Source organism: Sphaeramia orbicularis, chromosome 22 (genome assembly GCF_902148855.1).
Source record: "Sphaeramia orbicularis chromosome 22, fSphaOr1.1, whole genome shotgun sequence".
In the NCBI taxonomy this organism is placed as follows: Eukaryota; Metazoa; Chordata; class Actinopteri; order Kurtiformes; family Apogonidae; genus Sphaeramia; species Sphaeramia orbicularis.
In genome coordinates, this window is record NC_043978.1 from 6,718,750 (window position 1) to 6,731,920 (window position 13,171).

Sequence of the window (13,171 nt, forward strand, 5' to 3'; positions counted from 1 at the left end):
ACGTCTGAGTTTTCACAATAAAATCCTTCAACAAACACACTGTCTGTTCAACCTAGGTGAAGTTAGCAGCGGGTTGGATATTCGACAGACATTCAAAACCCATCGCCTTAGGGACTATCAATAAATTCCTGCTCTTAATGTTTTTCTTCAATAGCTTCTCAGTCATGTGACCCAGAGACTCCAAACCTGCCTCAAATTATTATAATAAGAGGACCTTTAGGAAACGCCACTTAATATTGGTGTCTAGTCTATATTCATATTTTTATGAATATTATCAATTTTTTTTTTTTTTTTTACAAAAAAAGTCTGTTTTTCTTCAATAGCTTCTTAGTCATGTGACCCAGAGACTCCAAATCAGTCTCAAATTATTATAATAAAGAGGACCTTTAGGAAACACCACTTAATATTTCTCTCCAGTCTATATTAATTTATGAATATTATTATTATTATTATTATTATTATTATTTATTTATTTATTTATTTATTTTTACAAAAAATGTATGTTTTTCTTCAATAGCTTCTTGGTCATGTGACCCAGAGACTGGTCTGTACCATACCCTGGTGGTCTTCCTCTTATCTGGGTATGGGGGGGGGGGGGCTTATCAGCAGCCCAGACCCCGCCCCCCCGCTCTTCCAGGTGAACCCTGTTTTGTTCCCAGACCACAGACAGAATCCATCCATCGTGGATCGTCGGCCTGAGGTCTCCTGCACGGACACGCCCTAACCCAGTCCATAAACCTGGTTTGGTACAAACATGTTGAGGTCTCTCTCTGGAGCCTGATTGGTCCATTTCTTTAATAACATCCATAAATATGTGTATAAATGTGTACATGAAACGGTTTCTGGCACTGAACTCAGTCAATTTCCTTGTTTGTGGTTGGAGTTCTGCTAAAGATTCTGAAGGTGAGAAGATGCTCCACTCTGTTTCTAAGGACCAGGACGAGGTCCGACTCTGCCTCATCACAGTTCAGTCAATCCGGTTCTAAATGAGGACGTCACCTCCATGTCCTCAGAGACTGAATAAAAGGTTGATCTGGCAGCCTCTTATTTATTTATTGGGGGGAGGCAGCCTCATTTTTTTTAATTGAAAATATTTATGTATACAAGAGATATACATTTTGAACAAACATCAAGGTGTCAAAAGAAATAACATTTGAACAAATAAACTAAAAAATGCATAGATTTAAAGACATAAAGCAGAATAAACAAATAATAGAATATATACATACATATATATATATATATATATATATATATATATATATATATATATATATATATATATACATAACAAAATAAATAAATAAATAAATAAATAAATTAGAGAGTTCAATCTATTTTAAAGAATTCTTTATAAATTGCCAGGGTGCTAGTGCTTTTTTTTTTGTTAAAGATAAATTCTAATGAGTAATATTTTTTTCAAATTCCATCAGAAAGATTTTAAAATTTGGGTGTGTTTTGGTATATTCATGTTAGTATATATAAAATTTTCCAAATAAAATTATCAAATTTACAACAGATTCTAAATCACGAATGTCACGTTCAAAATATGTAATTATGTTTTGAGACGTTATAGTTATTTTTTCATTACTTTTAGATATGATATATTTCTCAATTTTAGACCAGGGAGGCAGCCTCATCATAGACGATCTTCGTCCGTCCTGACGTCGTGACGTTGCCAGCTGGCCGTACGTGCGTGTGTCCGCTCAGAGTTTGTTGGTTTCGGGATCAGACACAGTGATCGTAGACCTCCGTCCGGGACGAAAACAGGCAGTAATAGACGGTTAGAGAGGGCACCGGGAGGCGGGCTCAGACGGACCGGGACAGACCGGGACCGGAGGGTTTGAGCCGTGTCGAAGCGGAGGACGGGCTGTGGTGGGATTTGCTCCTCGTCCAGGTCAGTGAATGTCCAACTCGGCCTGTGTGTCCGCTTCGGTCCGCTGTGGAGCTCCGGAGGATAAGACACGGCCATTGTTTTTGTTGTTGTTGTTGTTGTTTTTAAATTAACAACCAATTTACTTATTCCGTTATTTATTTGATTAGTTTTTGTCGGTAAAAGTGAGCCCTGTGTCGGTGTTTACGTTCTGCGTCTCTCGAGCGCTAGTTAGCTTCAGAGGCTAGTCATGTAGCCAGGTGTACCATGGTTTCTAATGGCCACTGCATGTAGCATGCTAGTTAGCAGTGCAGTGTGTAAAGTTTGTCGGAATTCAGAGCGACTTAAAACCGTCAATTTCGCCGTGTTTCTGCAGTGAATCTGGACCAGTCCTCGGTCCTCTTGATCTGGATGGAGGGCTCTTGGAGCTGACTGATAGCAGACATTAGGTGTCTGTGAGTCTGGAGGTGGAGCTCGGGCCTGGGGCTGTTAGCCGCTAGCTGTTAGCCGTTAGCCTCAGATTGCAGACTCAGCATATGTCAGTGAGTTAAAGTGACCTGTTCAGAGTTCGCGAAGCTGATGAAAAGCACACAGCCCATCCAGCTTCAATTATCACATCATCCTTTTCTCATTTTGTCTCATTTGAACTGGAACCTGATCAGGATGCAGCAGTAAATGGATTCATTCTGTGGCTTTTCTCCTGTTCTGATGCAAAAGTACATCTGAAATCTACAGTTGATAGCTGCTATTTTAAACCTTTAGTCCAAGTTTGTTAATGAAATTAGAAGTATCATCATCGAGACTAGGGCTGTGTATCGGCAAGAATCTGGCGATACAATACAAATCACAACACTAGGATCGCAATATGATAAATTGTGATATATCACAATACTGTTAAGAGGGCGATATTTTTTGTTTTGTTGCTTTTTTTTTATTATTATTTCCTAGAAAAACTTGTAGTGCAGCATTTGGATGAATAAAGTTTAACATGCGCCTTTACTGGTACAAAAACCCCCCACATAAATCAGTAATGTTTTACAGACATTACAGTGTCAGAGCCTGCTTAAATGTTCGTATTTGATTGTGAAAAGAATCCATAGTGTTCAGTCCCTGAATCATCCAACATCACAACATTATTTTTGTGCATTCCCAATAAAAAATCCAAACATTTGCGTCTTTCAGACAGTAAAAAGTGCTTTTAGGATGCTTGAATTATCCATTATTTAACAAAACAGTTTCAGTCTCAAAAAACTACATTTATAACCTGCAATATCACAATAGTACTTTTGTAGTAAACAAACAACAAAACAAAATACCCATGTGAATATAGAAATAAAAGAATTTGAAAAACAAAAATGAACCTCCGCCATGCCTGCATTTGAATAAATACCTAAAAATATTGATACAGTACTTTTTAATATCGATACAGTATCGTGAAGTGAAATATCATGATATATTGCGATACCAATATATTCTTATACCCCTGATGTATGTATGTAATATGAATTGTATTGTTTATTGTTTTTCGAGCTCATCTAGTTCACATTCTCAGTTAAAGCACAAACTTGATGATGTTTTGTTTTGTTTAATCAGATGTAAAATATTTTAGCTTTATGTCTTTCGTTTTCGTGTTGTCCTTCTGGGTTGGTGAAATGTTCTGACCATTAAGAAGAATGTAGAACCACAAATTTGTTTGTTTGTTGTTGTCGGGTTTTTTTTCTACAGTTTTTTTCATCCCGTTTCAACTTTTGCATATACTTATAAACCTTTATTAATCGTCTGGTTTCATCAATGTCACACAAAACCAAAGAGCAGCCATTAACCTGTAAAGTAATAATGATTGGTCCTTTTCCATAAAAATGATCGAATTGGATGAATATGAAAAAGTTAATGGGGTTTATCTGTCAGATCCTCTTCTGGATTTAATCTGGAATAAAAATCACAAATGTCACATCGATGTGAAATATTCAAATGGAGCGTTTGGATGCTGCCTTCACTGTTTGTTGTGATTTCATATCATATACGTGTGTTCATATATGTGTTTTGGAGAAGTTTCAGAATTATTAATGATATTAATGATACTAATGATCCACAGAGTCCTACAAACTGTGTGTCAGTGTTTAAAGTGATAAAGCAACAGGAGGAAGCACAAGAAAAGGTGCAAAAACCAAACAAATAATACCAAAATAATACCATCAAATGAATCCATGGTTTGTGTTTTAATTTTGTGTAAAGTGATGTTAGTTTGGACACATGCAGTTAACACCCGTGTCCGATCAGTCACTGAAAACAGCTGAGATTTGGATGCAGGGTTTGATCTGATAACCCACTGAGGTGACCTCTGACCTCTGACCCCAGGCTCCTTTATGAGCTGGTGCTGTGGGTCCAGAGGTGGAACTGTGGTTCTGCTGAGGTAGAACCCGGTTCAGTGGTCTGAGCTGTGGACAACCTGAGGCATCATGTGTTCATACGTGTGTTCATATGTGTGCTCATACATGTGTTCATACGTGTGTTCATACGTGTGTTCATATGTGTGCTCATACATGTGTTCATACGTGTGTTCATATGTGTGCTCATACATGTGTTCATACGTGTGTTCATATGTGTGCTCATACATGTGTTCATACGTGTGTTCATACATGTGTTCATACGAGGGGGGGCTGAAAAATGAATAGCCTGACTAAGAAGGAGTTATTCCACAGCAATGGAACTTGGCATACATTAAATTCAACCTCTCCTGTTACTAATTGCATGGTTTCCTTCCAGATAAACCCACATTGGATAAATAGTTTAGGACTTTGAAAAGTAGTACCAGAGACATTTCGTGAACCATCTGTGGCCCCATGGTCTTATCAAATGTCTGCAGAAAAAGGGGTTAGCCCCCAAGGACATTCATGCTGACATGGTTGCTATAGGGGATGATGCTCCAGCTTTATCAACTGTGCAAAACTGGGAAGCTGAATTCAAGAGGGGTAGGGAGAACGAGGGAGGGGTGAAAAGCAAGCATTTTCATGAAATATCTGTAGTATTACTTTTCAAAGTCCTAAATTATTTATCCAGTGTGGGTTTATCTGGAAGGAAACCATGCAGTTAGTATCAGGAAAGGTTGAATTTAATGTATGCCAAGATTCATTGCTGTGCAATAACTCCTTCTTGGTCAGGCTATGAACTTTTCAGCCCTCCCTTGTACATGTGTTCATACGTTTGTTCCTACGTGTGTTCATAAATGTGTTCATACGTGTGTTCATATATGTGTTGTTGTGTACAGTGTCTTTGTCACATGTTCTTTGGTGGGTGTGTCCAGTTGGACCATGCGATCCAGTCTGAGTCTGAACCTGACTGCAGGAATGTGGACCTGGAACCATCAGCTGATCTGTGTGTGTCTGTGTTTATGTTGTGTGTTTGTGTTATGTGTCTGTGTAGTTGTGTATCTGTGTTTATGTGTCTGTTTATGTTGTGTGTTTGTGTTGTCTGTTTGTGTTGTGTGTCTGTGTTTGTGTGTCTGTTTGTGTTGTTGTGTTTCTGTGTCTGTGTGTGTTGTTGTACATCTGTATTTTGTGCATCTGCTGAAGTTGTGGTTTTCAGTTTTCACACTCATCCTACAGTAGTGGTGTTACTCTGACCAATCATAGGGCTGGAAATGGTCACATGACCGTCTCTTGTTTGTCAGAACCTGCTGACTCGGAGCTGAGTGGTGATTGGTCGGTGGAGATGCTGACTGAGAAGGTCAGGGGTCATGTGGTTCAGTCTGTGGTTCAGGAACCACAGAGTCTGACCTGAACCTGGACCCGGACCCTGGACCCGGACCCTGGACCCGGACCTGAACCCGGACCTTGGACCTGGACCCGGACCCTGGACCTGGTTTTAATGTCATGCTTAGAACAGAGTCCTCTGTCCAACACGAAGAGACCAGGACCTGAACCACATGACAACGGTTCATGTGTATGGAGATGAGTGGAAGGTCCTGACTGAGGGTCTGGTGAGACCTGCACAGACTCAGATCCAGGACCTGACTGTGGTCACACCCTTATATGGGCGTTAGGGTGGACATCTGTCTGTTCATTGGTTCATTCACACTGTATCAGTGAAATATGAGCCAAGTCCAACAGCAGCTGAAGAGTCAGTGGACGAACAAGTGGACCACATATATGGACACAAAAACACACAAGTGGACCGCATATATGGACACAAACACGCACACAAACACACACACTTATACACACTGGTCCACATGTATGTACACTGACACACACACACGCACACACATACACACTGGTCCACATGTATGAACTAATAGATAATTGGTTGAATTTTTCATCATTAGGCCCGAGCCGAGTAAAGCCGGCGCAGGGCCTATTGAGTCTGCAGTGGGCGCATGGGGACGAAATCGCGAGTAACGCTGTCACCTTTCTCCATTGTCTCCACTCTCACACATATTCACATTCACGACAGTCAGACCTTTCCGAACATGTACATGACATGTACACAAACCGCATATTTGCTTAGAATGAATGGGAGTCAATGGGACACGCCCAGTTGGGGTCACTCACGTGTGTGTAAGTGCATGGCACGAGACATCTGACCCCACAGACATGTAGGGGACCTCAAGAGCTTTCAAATAAGGCCAAATATGTGGTTGCCATAGAAATGGCTGTATTGTTCTTGCTCAGATTATTTGTTTTTTTTTTATTTATATTTTTTTCTTTCTCCTGCGCTTTGAGCTCAGATTTGACCCCCATGAACATTTACAAAAACTCACCAAAGTTGCCCAAAATTCAGAAATGTGCAAAATTGAATTTACATATACAGGGTGGGGAAGCAAAATTTACAATGAACATTTAGTTGTTTTTTCTCAGCAGGCACTATGTCAATTGTTTTGAAACCAAACATATATTGATGTCATAATCATACCTAACACTATTATCCATACCTTTTCAGAAACTTTTGCCCATATGAGTAATCAGGAAAGCAAACGTCAAAGAGTGTGTGATTTGCTGAATGCACTCTTCACACCAAAGGAGATTTCAAAAATAGTTGGAGTGTCCATAAAGACTGTTTATAATGTAAAGAAGAGAATGACTATGAGCAAAACTATTACGAGAAAGTCTGGAAGATACTATTAAAGAAGAATGGGCGAAGTTGTCACCCGAATATTTGAGGAACACTTGCGCAAGTTTCAGGAAGCGTGTGAAGGCAGTTATTGAGAAAGAAGGAGGACACATAGAATAAAAACATTTTCTATTATGTAAATTTTCTTGTGGCAAATAAATTCTCATGACTTTCAATAAAGTAATTGGTCATACACTGTCTTTCAATCCCTGCCTCAAAATATTGTAAATTTTGCTTCCCCACTCTGTAGGTTTCGTAGATGTCGGTAAAGAAATGTTGCAGCAGTGCCCCCTTGAAAAGTGGAAATGCATTACGTCAATGGAAGCACGTACAACGTAAAGTTTGTCATAGAGCCACAAAAATCAGTACACAGATTCATCATGAGGAGACAAACAAAAAATATTATTGCCACACCCCTAAACCAACCGGAAGTTGGCCATATTGGATTGAAATTTCCAAAATGCTGAGTCAGCATGTTCGCTGACGTCGTATTTTAACTATCTCCTCCTTGGGTGTTTGGCCAAATGAGCTCAAAATCAGTGTACAGTATCTAGAGGAGTGGGGCATCAAAAGGTAGCTGAATTTTTGGAATCGGTGCCATCGTTTTTGTGCAAGGAGGTCATAAACTTTGTGAAGTTTTTTTTTAAATTTGCTTTTACAAAACTTACTTCAGTTCGGTCATACAATCACCGATTTGGCTCAAATTTGAATCAGTTGTCAATCTCCCAGGTCTACAGCGACTTATTGGAAGAAATTTTAATTTTGCATGATAGCGCCCCCTACAAAGTTACCTTTATAAAAATTGCTTCAGCTCAGAGATACAAACACCAATTTGGCTCAAATTTCAGTCAGTTGTCTATCTCCCAGGCCTACACCCATTCATCTGAAAAATTTGAAATTTGGCTCCATAGCGCCCCCTACAAATTTAATTTTACTAAAAGTGGTTCAGTTTGGACATATGATCACCTGTTTGGCTCAAATTTGAATCAGTTGTCAATCTCCAAGGCCTACCATTTGTCAGAAGACATTGAAAATTCACAAAATAGTGCCCCCTACAATTTACCTTTACGAAAATTGCAGCAGTTTGGACATACGAACACAGATTTGGCTCAAATTTGACTCAGTGGTACATCTTCCAGGCCTACACCCATTCATCAGAAGACATCAAATTTGGTGCTAGAGCGCCACCTGCTGAATGATGGACATACTTTTACTGGACGTGCCCGTGGTGAGGGCCTTTCAGCGCCGCTTGCAGCTTTAATTATTCTACTTCCTGTTTCCTGTTGGTTGTGTTTTGGTGTCCTTGTCATGTGATGGTCTTTTTTTTTTGAACCCATGCTGAACATGGTCCTTCACGTCCACTCCACCCTAACCATCTGGTGGGCATGTCCTGCTACTGTCTCCGCCCTGTCCGTCTGGTGGGCGTGTCCTGCTGCTGTCTCCACCCTGTCCGTCTGGTGGGCATGTCCTGCTGCTGTCTCCACCCTGTCCGTCTGGTGGGCATGTCCTGCTGCTGTCTCCGCCCTGTTCCTGTTGTGCTCGTTGTTCTCAGTGTGTGTTTGTGTGTGTTTTATACAGGGGGACTCTGTGGCCAAAGTGGGTGGAGCCAGAGTTTGCTGTGTGGGCAGAGTCATAGCAAACACATAAGAGATGTGAAGCTGAAGGATCGGAGGAGCCGTCACTCAAACCCAAGCCAATCACCACACAGTCTGCAGGTAAGCCCCGCCCCCTCTTGCTCAGGCTGATGGACTCCAGCATCTCAATGTTTTATATCGTAGCAATCAATTTAAGAGTTCCGTCAGCAGAGCCTGTATTTAAGGGTTCCGTCAGCAGGGCCTGTATTTAAGGGTTCCGTCAGCAGAGCCTCCGTTAGCAGAGCCTGTATTTAAGGGTTTCGTCAGCAGAGCCTGTATTTAAGGGTTCCGTCAGCAGAGCCTGTATTTAAGGGTTCCGTCAGCAGAGCCTGTATTTAAGGGTTCCGTCAGCAGAGCCTCCGTTAGCAGAGCCTGTATTTAAGGGTTTCGTCAGCAGAGCCTGTATTTAAGGGTTCCGTCAGCAGAGCCTGTATTTAAGGGTTCCGTCAGGAGGGCCTGTATTTAAGGTTTCTGTCAGCAGAGCCTCCGTTAGCAGAGCCTGTATTTAAGGGTTTCGTCAGCAGAGCCTGTATTTAAGGGTTCCATCAGCAGGGCCTGTATTTAAGGTTTCTGTCAGCAGAGCCTCCGTTAGCAGAGCCTGTATTTAAGGGTTTCGTCAGCAGAGCCTGTATTTAAGGGTTCCATCAGCAGAGCCTCCATCAGCAGAGCCTGTATTTAAGGGTTCCGTCAGCAGAGCCTGTATTTAAGGGTTTCGTCAGCAGAGCCTGTATTTAAGGGTTCCGTCAGCAGGGCCTGTATTTAAGGTTTCTGTCAGCAGAGCCTCCGTTAGCAGAGCCTGTATTTAAGGGTTTCGTCAGCAGAGCCTGTATTTAAGGGTTCCAATCAGCAGAGCCTCCATCAGCAGAGCCTGTATTTAAGGGTTCTGTCAGTAGAGCCTGTGTTTAAGGGTTCCGTCAGCAGAGCCTGTATTTAAGGGTTGTGTCAGCAGGGCCTGTATTTAAGGGTTCCATCAGCAGAGCCTGTATTTAAGGGTTCCGTCAGCAGAGCCTGTATTTAAGGGTTCTGTCATCAGACCCTGTATTTAAGGGTTCTGTCAGTAGAGCCTGTATTTAAGGGTTCCATCAGCAGAGCCTGTATTTAAGGGTTCCGTCAGCAGAGCCCGTATTTAAGGGTTCCGTCAGCAGAGCCTGTATTTAAGGGTTCTGTCAGTAGAGCCTGTATTTAAGGGTTCCGTCAGCAGAGCCTGTATTTAAGGGTTTCGTCAGTAGGGCCTGTATTTAAGGGTTTCGTCAGTAGGGCCTGTATTTAAGGGTTCTGTCAGCAGAGCCTGTATTTAAGGGTTCCGTCAGCAGAGCCTCTGTTAGCAGAGCCTGTATGTAAGGGTTTCGTCAGCAGAGCCTGTATTTAAGGGTTCCGTTAGCAGAGCCTCCATCAGCAGAGCCTGTATGTAAGGGTTCTGTCAGTAGAGCCTGTGTTTAAGGGTTCCGTCAGCAGAGCCTGTATTTAAGGGTTCTGTCATCAGAGCCTGTATTTAAGGGTTCTGTCAGTAGAGCCTGTATTTAAGGGTTCTGTCAGTAGAGCCTGTATTTAAGGGTTCCATCAGCAGAGCCTGTATTTAAGGGTTCCGTCAGCAGAGCCTGTATTTAAGGGTTCCATCAGCAGAGCCTGTATTTAAGGGTTCCGTCAGCAGAGCCCGTATTTAAGGGTTCCGTCAGCAGAGCCTGTATTTAAGGGTTCTGTCAGTAGAGCCTGTATTTAAGGGTTCTGTCAGCAGAGCCTGTATTTAAGGGTTCCGTCAGCAGAGCCTGTATTTAAGGGTTTCGTCAGTAGGGCCTGTATTTAAGGGTTCTGTCAGCAGAGCCTGTATTTAAGGGTTCCGTCAGCAGAGCCTCTGTCAGCAGGGCCTGTATTTAAGGGTTCCATCAGCAGAGCCTGTATTTAAGGGTTCCGTCAGCAGAGCCTGTATTTAAGGGTTCTGTCAGTAGAGCCTGTATTTAAGGGTTCCATCAGCAGAGCCTGTATTTAAGGGTTCCGTCAGCAGAGCCCGTATTTAAGGGTTCCGTCAGCAGAGCCTGTATTTAAGGGTTCTGTCAGCAGAGCCTGTATTTAAGGGTTCTGTCAGCAGAGCCTGTATTTAAGGGTTCCGTCAGCAGAGCCTGTATTTAAGGGTTTCGTCAGTAGGGCCTGTATTTAAGGGTTCTGTCAGCAGAGCCTGTATTTAAGGGTTCCGTCAGCAGAGCCTCTGTTAGCAGAGCCTGTATGTAAGGGTTTCGTCAGCAGAGCCTGTATTTAAGGGTTCCGTTAGCAGAGCCTCCATCAGCAGAGCCTGTATGTAAGGGTTCTGTCAGTAGAGCCTGTGTTTAAGGGTTCCGTCAGCAGAGCCTGTATTTAAGGGTTCTGTCATCAGAGCCTGTATTTAAGGGTTCTGTCAGTAGAGCCTGTATTTAAGGGTTCTGTCAGTAGAGCCTGTATTTAAGGGTTCCGTCAGCAGAGCCTGTATTTAAGGGTTCCGTCAGCAGGGCCTGTATTTAAGGGTTCCGTCAGCAGAGCCTGTATTTAAGGGTTCCGTCAGCAGAGCCTCTGTTAGCAGAGCCTGTATGTAAAGGTTTCGTCAGCAGAGCCTGTATTTAAGGGTTCCGTCAGCAGAGCCTCTGTCAGCAGAGCCTGTATTTAAGGGTTCTGTCAGTAGAGCCTGTGTTTAAGGGTTCCGTCAGTAGAGTCTCCGTCAGCAGAGCCTGTATTTAAGGGTTCTGTCAGCAGGGCCTGTATTTAAGGGTTCCATCAGCAGAGCCTGAATTTAAGGGTTTTGTCAGCAGAGCCTATATTTAAGGGTTCCGTCAGCAGTGCCTGTATTTAAGGGTTCTGTCAGTAGAGCCTGTGTTTAAGAGTTCCGTCAGTAGAGCCTCCGTCAGTAGAGCCTGTATTTAAGGGTTCTGTCAGCAGAGCCTGTATTTAAGGGTTCCGTCAGCAGGGCCTGTATTTAAGGGTTCTGTCAGCAGAGCCTGTATTTAAGGGTTCCGTCAGCAGGGCCTGTATTTAAGGGTTCCGTCAGCAGAGCCTGTATTTAAGGGTTCCGTCAGCAGGGCCTGTATTTAAGGGTTCCATCATCAGAGCCTGTATTTAAGGGTTCCGTCAGCAGGGCCTGTATTTAAGGGTTCCGTCAGCAGAGCCTGTATTTAAGGGTTCCGTCAGCAGGGCCTGTATTTAAGGGTTCCGTCAGCAGAGCCTGTATTTAAGGGTTCCGTCAGCAGGGCCTGTATTTAAGGGTTCCGTCAGCAGAGCCTGTATTTAAGGGTTCCGTCAGCAGGGCCTGTATTTAAGGGTTCCGTCAGCAGGGCCTGTATTTAAGGGTTCCGTTAGCAGAGCCTGTATTTAAGGGTTCTGTCAGCTGAGCCTGTATTTAAGGGTTCCGTCAGCAGGGCCTGTATTTAAGGGTTTCGTTAGCAGAGTCTGTATTTAAGGGTTCCGTTAGCAGAGCCTGTATTTAAGGGTTCCGTTAGCAGAGCCTGTATTTAAGGGTACCTTCGGCAGGGCCTGTATTTAAGGGTTCCGTTAGCAGAGCCTGTATTTAAGGGTTCTGTCAGCAGAGCCTGTATTTAAGGGTTTCGTCAGCAGAACCTGCATTTAAGGGTTCCGTTAGTAGAGCCGGGACATGTAGTTTGGGTTGTGCTGTGGGTGTGGTTGTGTTGTGGGTGTGGTTGTGCTGTGGATGTGGTTCAGCTGTGGGTATGGTTCGGGTGTGGTTCTGCTGTGGGTGTAGCTTGTCAAAGGGTCGCTGTGCACACATCTGACCACGCCTTCTTTCTGTTTCAGGACCATCATGCATCTGAAGTCGTACCCGAAGCTTGTGCGCTCAGAGCTGCGTTTGGATCCGATCCCGACGGCGTCCCAGAGGTCCACTCTGTTCGTGGGTCAGCAGGGGGCGCTGCTGAGAACCTGTGCCGGTCACCATGGCAACGTCAGCGGTGGGCGTCTGCCGCTCAGCGTCATCTCCACCAACACGCTGAGCTGCTGCAACAACAACAACAACATGAAGGGCAGGATGAAGCTCCTCCCATCGCCGCTGCCGCCGCCTGGACGTGAGAACGAGGCACTGGGTTTGTACCAGACGACCGCTGCAGAGACTGCCGATGCCCCGCTGGACGTCTGGACCGTCATCAAACCTGGGAACGTCAGGGAGAAGATCGCCATTTTTGCCTCGGATGGCGCTGCCTGCAGTGAGCATTCCAATGCCAGTGGCTGCAGAACAACGCCATCAAGTCCAAACCACACCCCCACGACAGGACCGACCCGCGCCACCAAGGCCAAAGGAAGCTGGGAGGAGAATGGCAACGCCAAGCGGCGCCGCAGGTCAGGAAGCAACCAGAACCTCCTGCAGCAACACACCAATGTACTGCCACAACACTTGGAACCGCCCCGGACTGAGGAGGCGGAGCCAGAGGACGACCCCAAGGTGTCTGTGGTGGAAATGGTGGCATTTCTAGAGCAGAGAGCCACCGAGCAGCAGGTGGACGCCAAACCGCTGCTCGCCATCCAGAGGAGCTCTGCCTCCATCACACTGTCCAGAGCCCCGCCCCCTGAGACCAGGGGGGAG

The 13,171-nt window shown here is 44.1% G+C and overlaps 1 protein-coding gene across 1 annotated transcript in view; it reads left to right on the plus strand.

Annotated features, from left to right (window-relative positions):
- Window positions 1-1,743: 1,743 nt before the first annotated feature.
- fbxo34 (F-box protein 34) overlaps window positions 1,744-13,171 on the plus strand; it is a 13,261-nt gene continuing 1,833 nt past the window's right edge. Inside the window, 3 exon segments of the mRNA XM_030127435.1 lie at window positions 1,744-1,897; window positions 8,561-8,697; window positions 12,391-13,171. The exon segment at window positions 12,391-13,171 is cut by the window's right edge and continues 375 nt beyond it. Coding sequence (XP_029983295.1) covers window positions 12,398-13,171 — 774 coding nt within the window. The 5' untranslated portion in view covers window positions 1,744-1,897; window positions 8,561-8,697; window positions 12,391-12,397.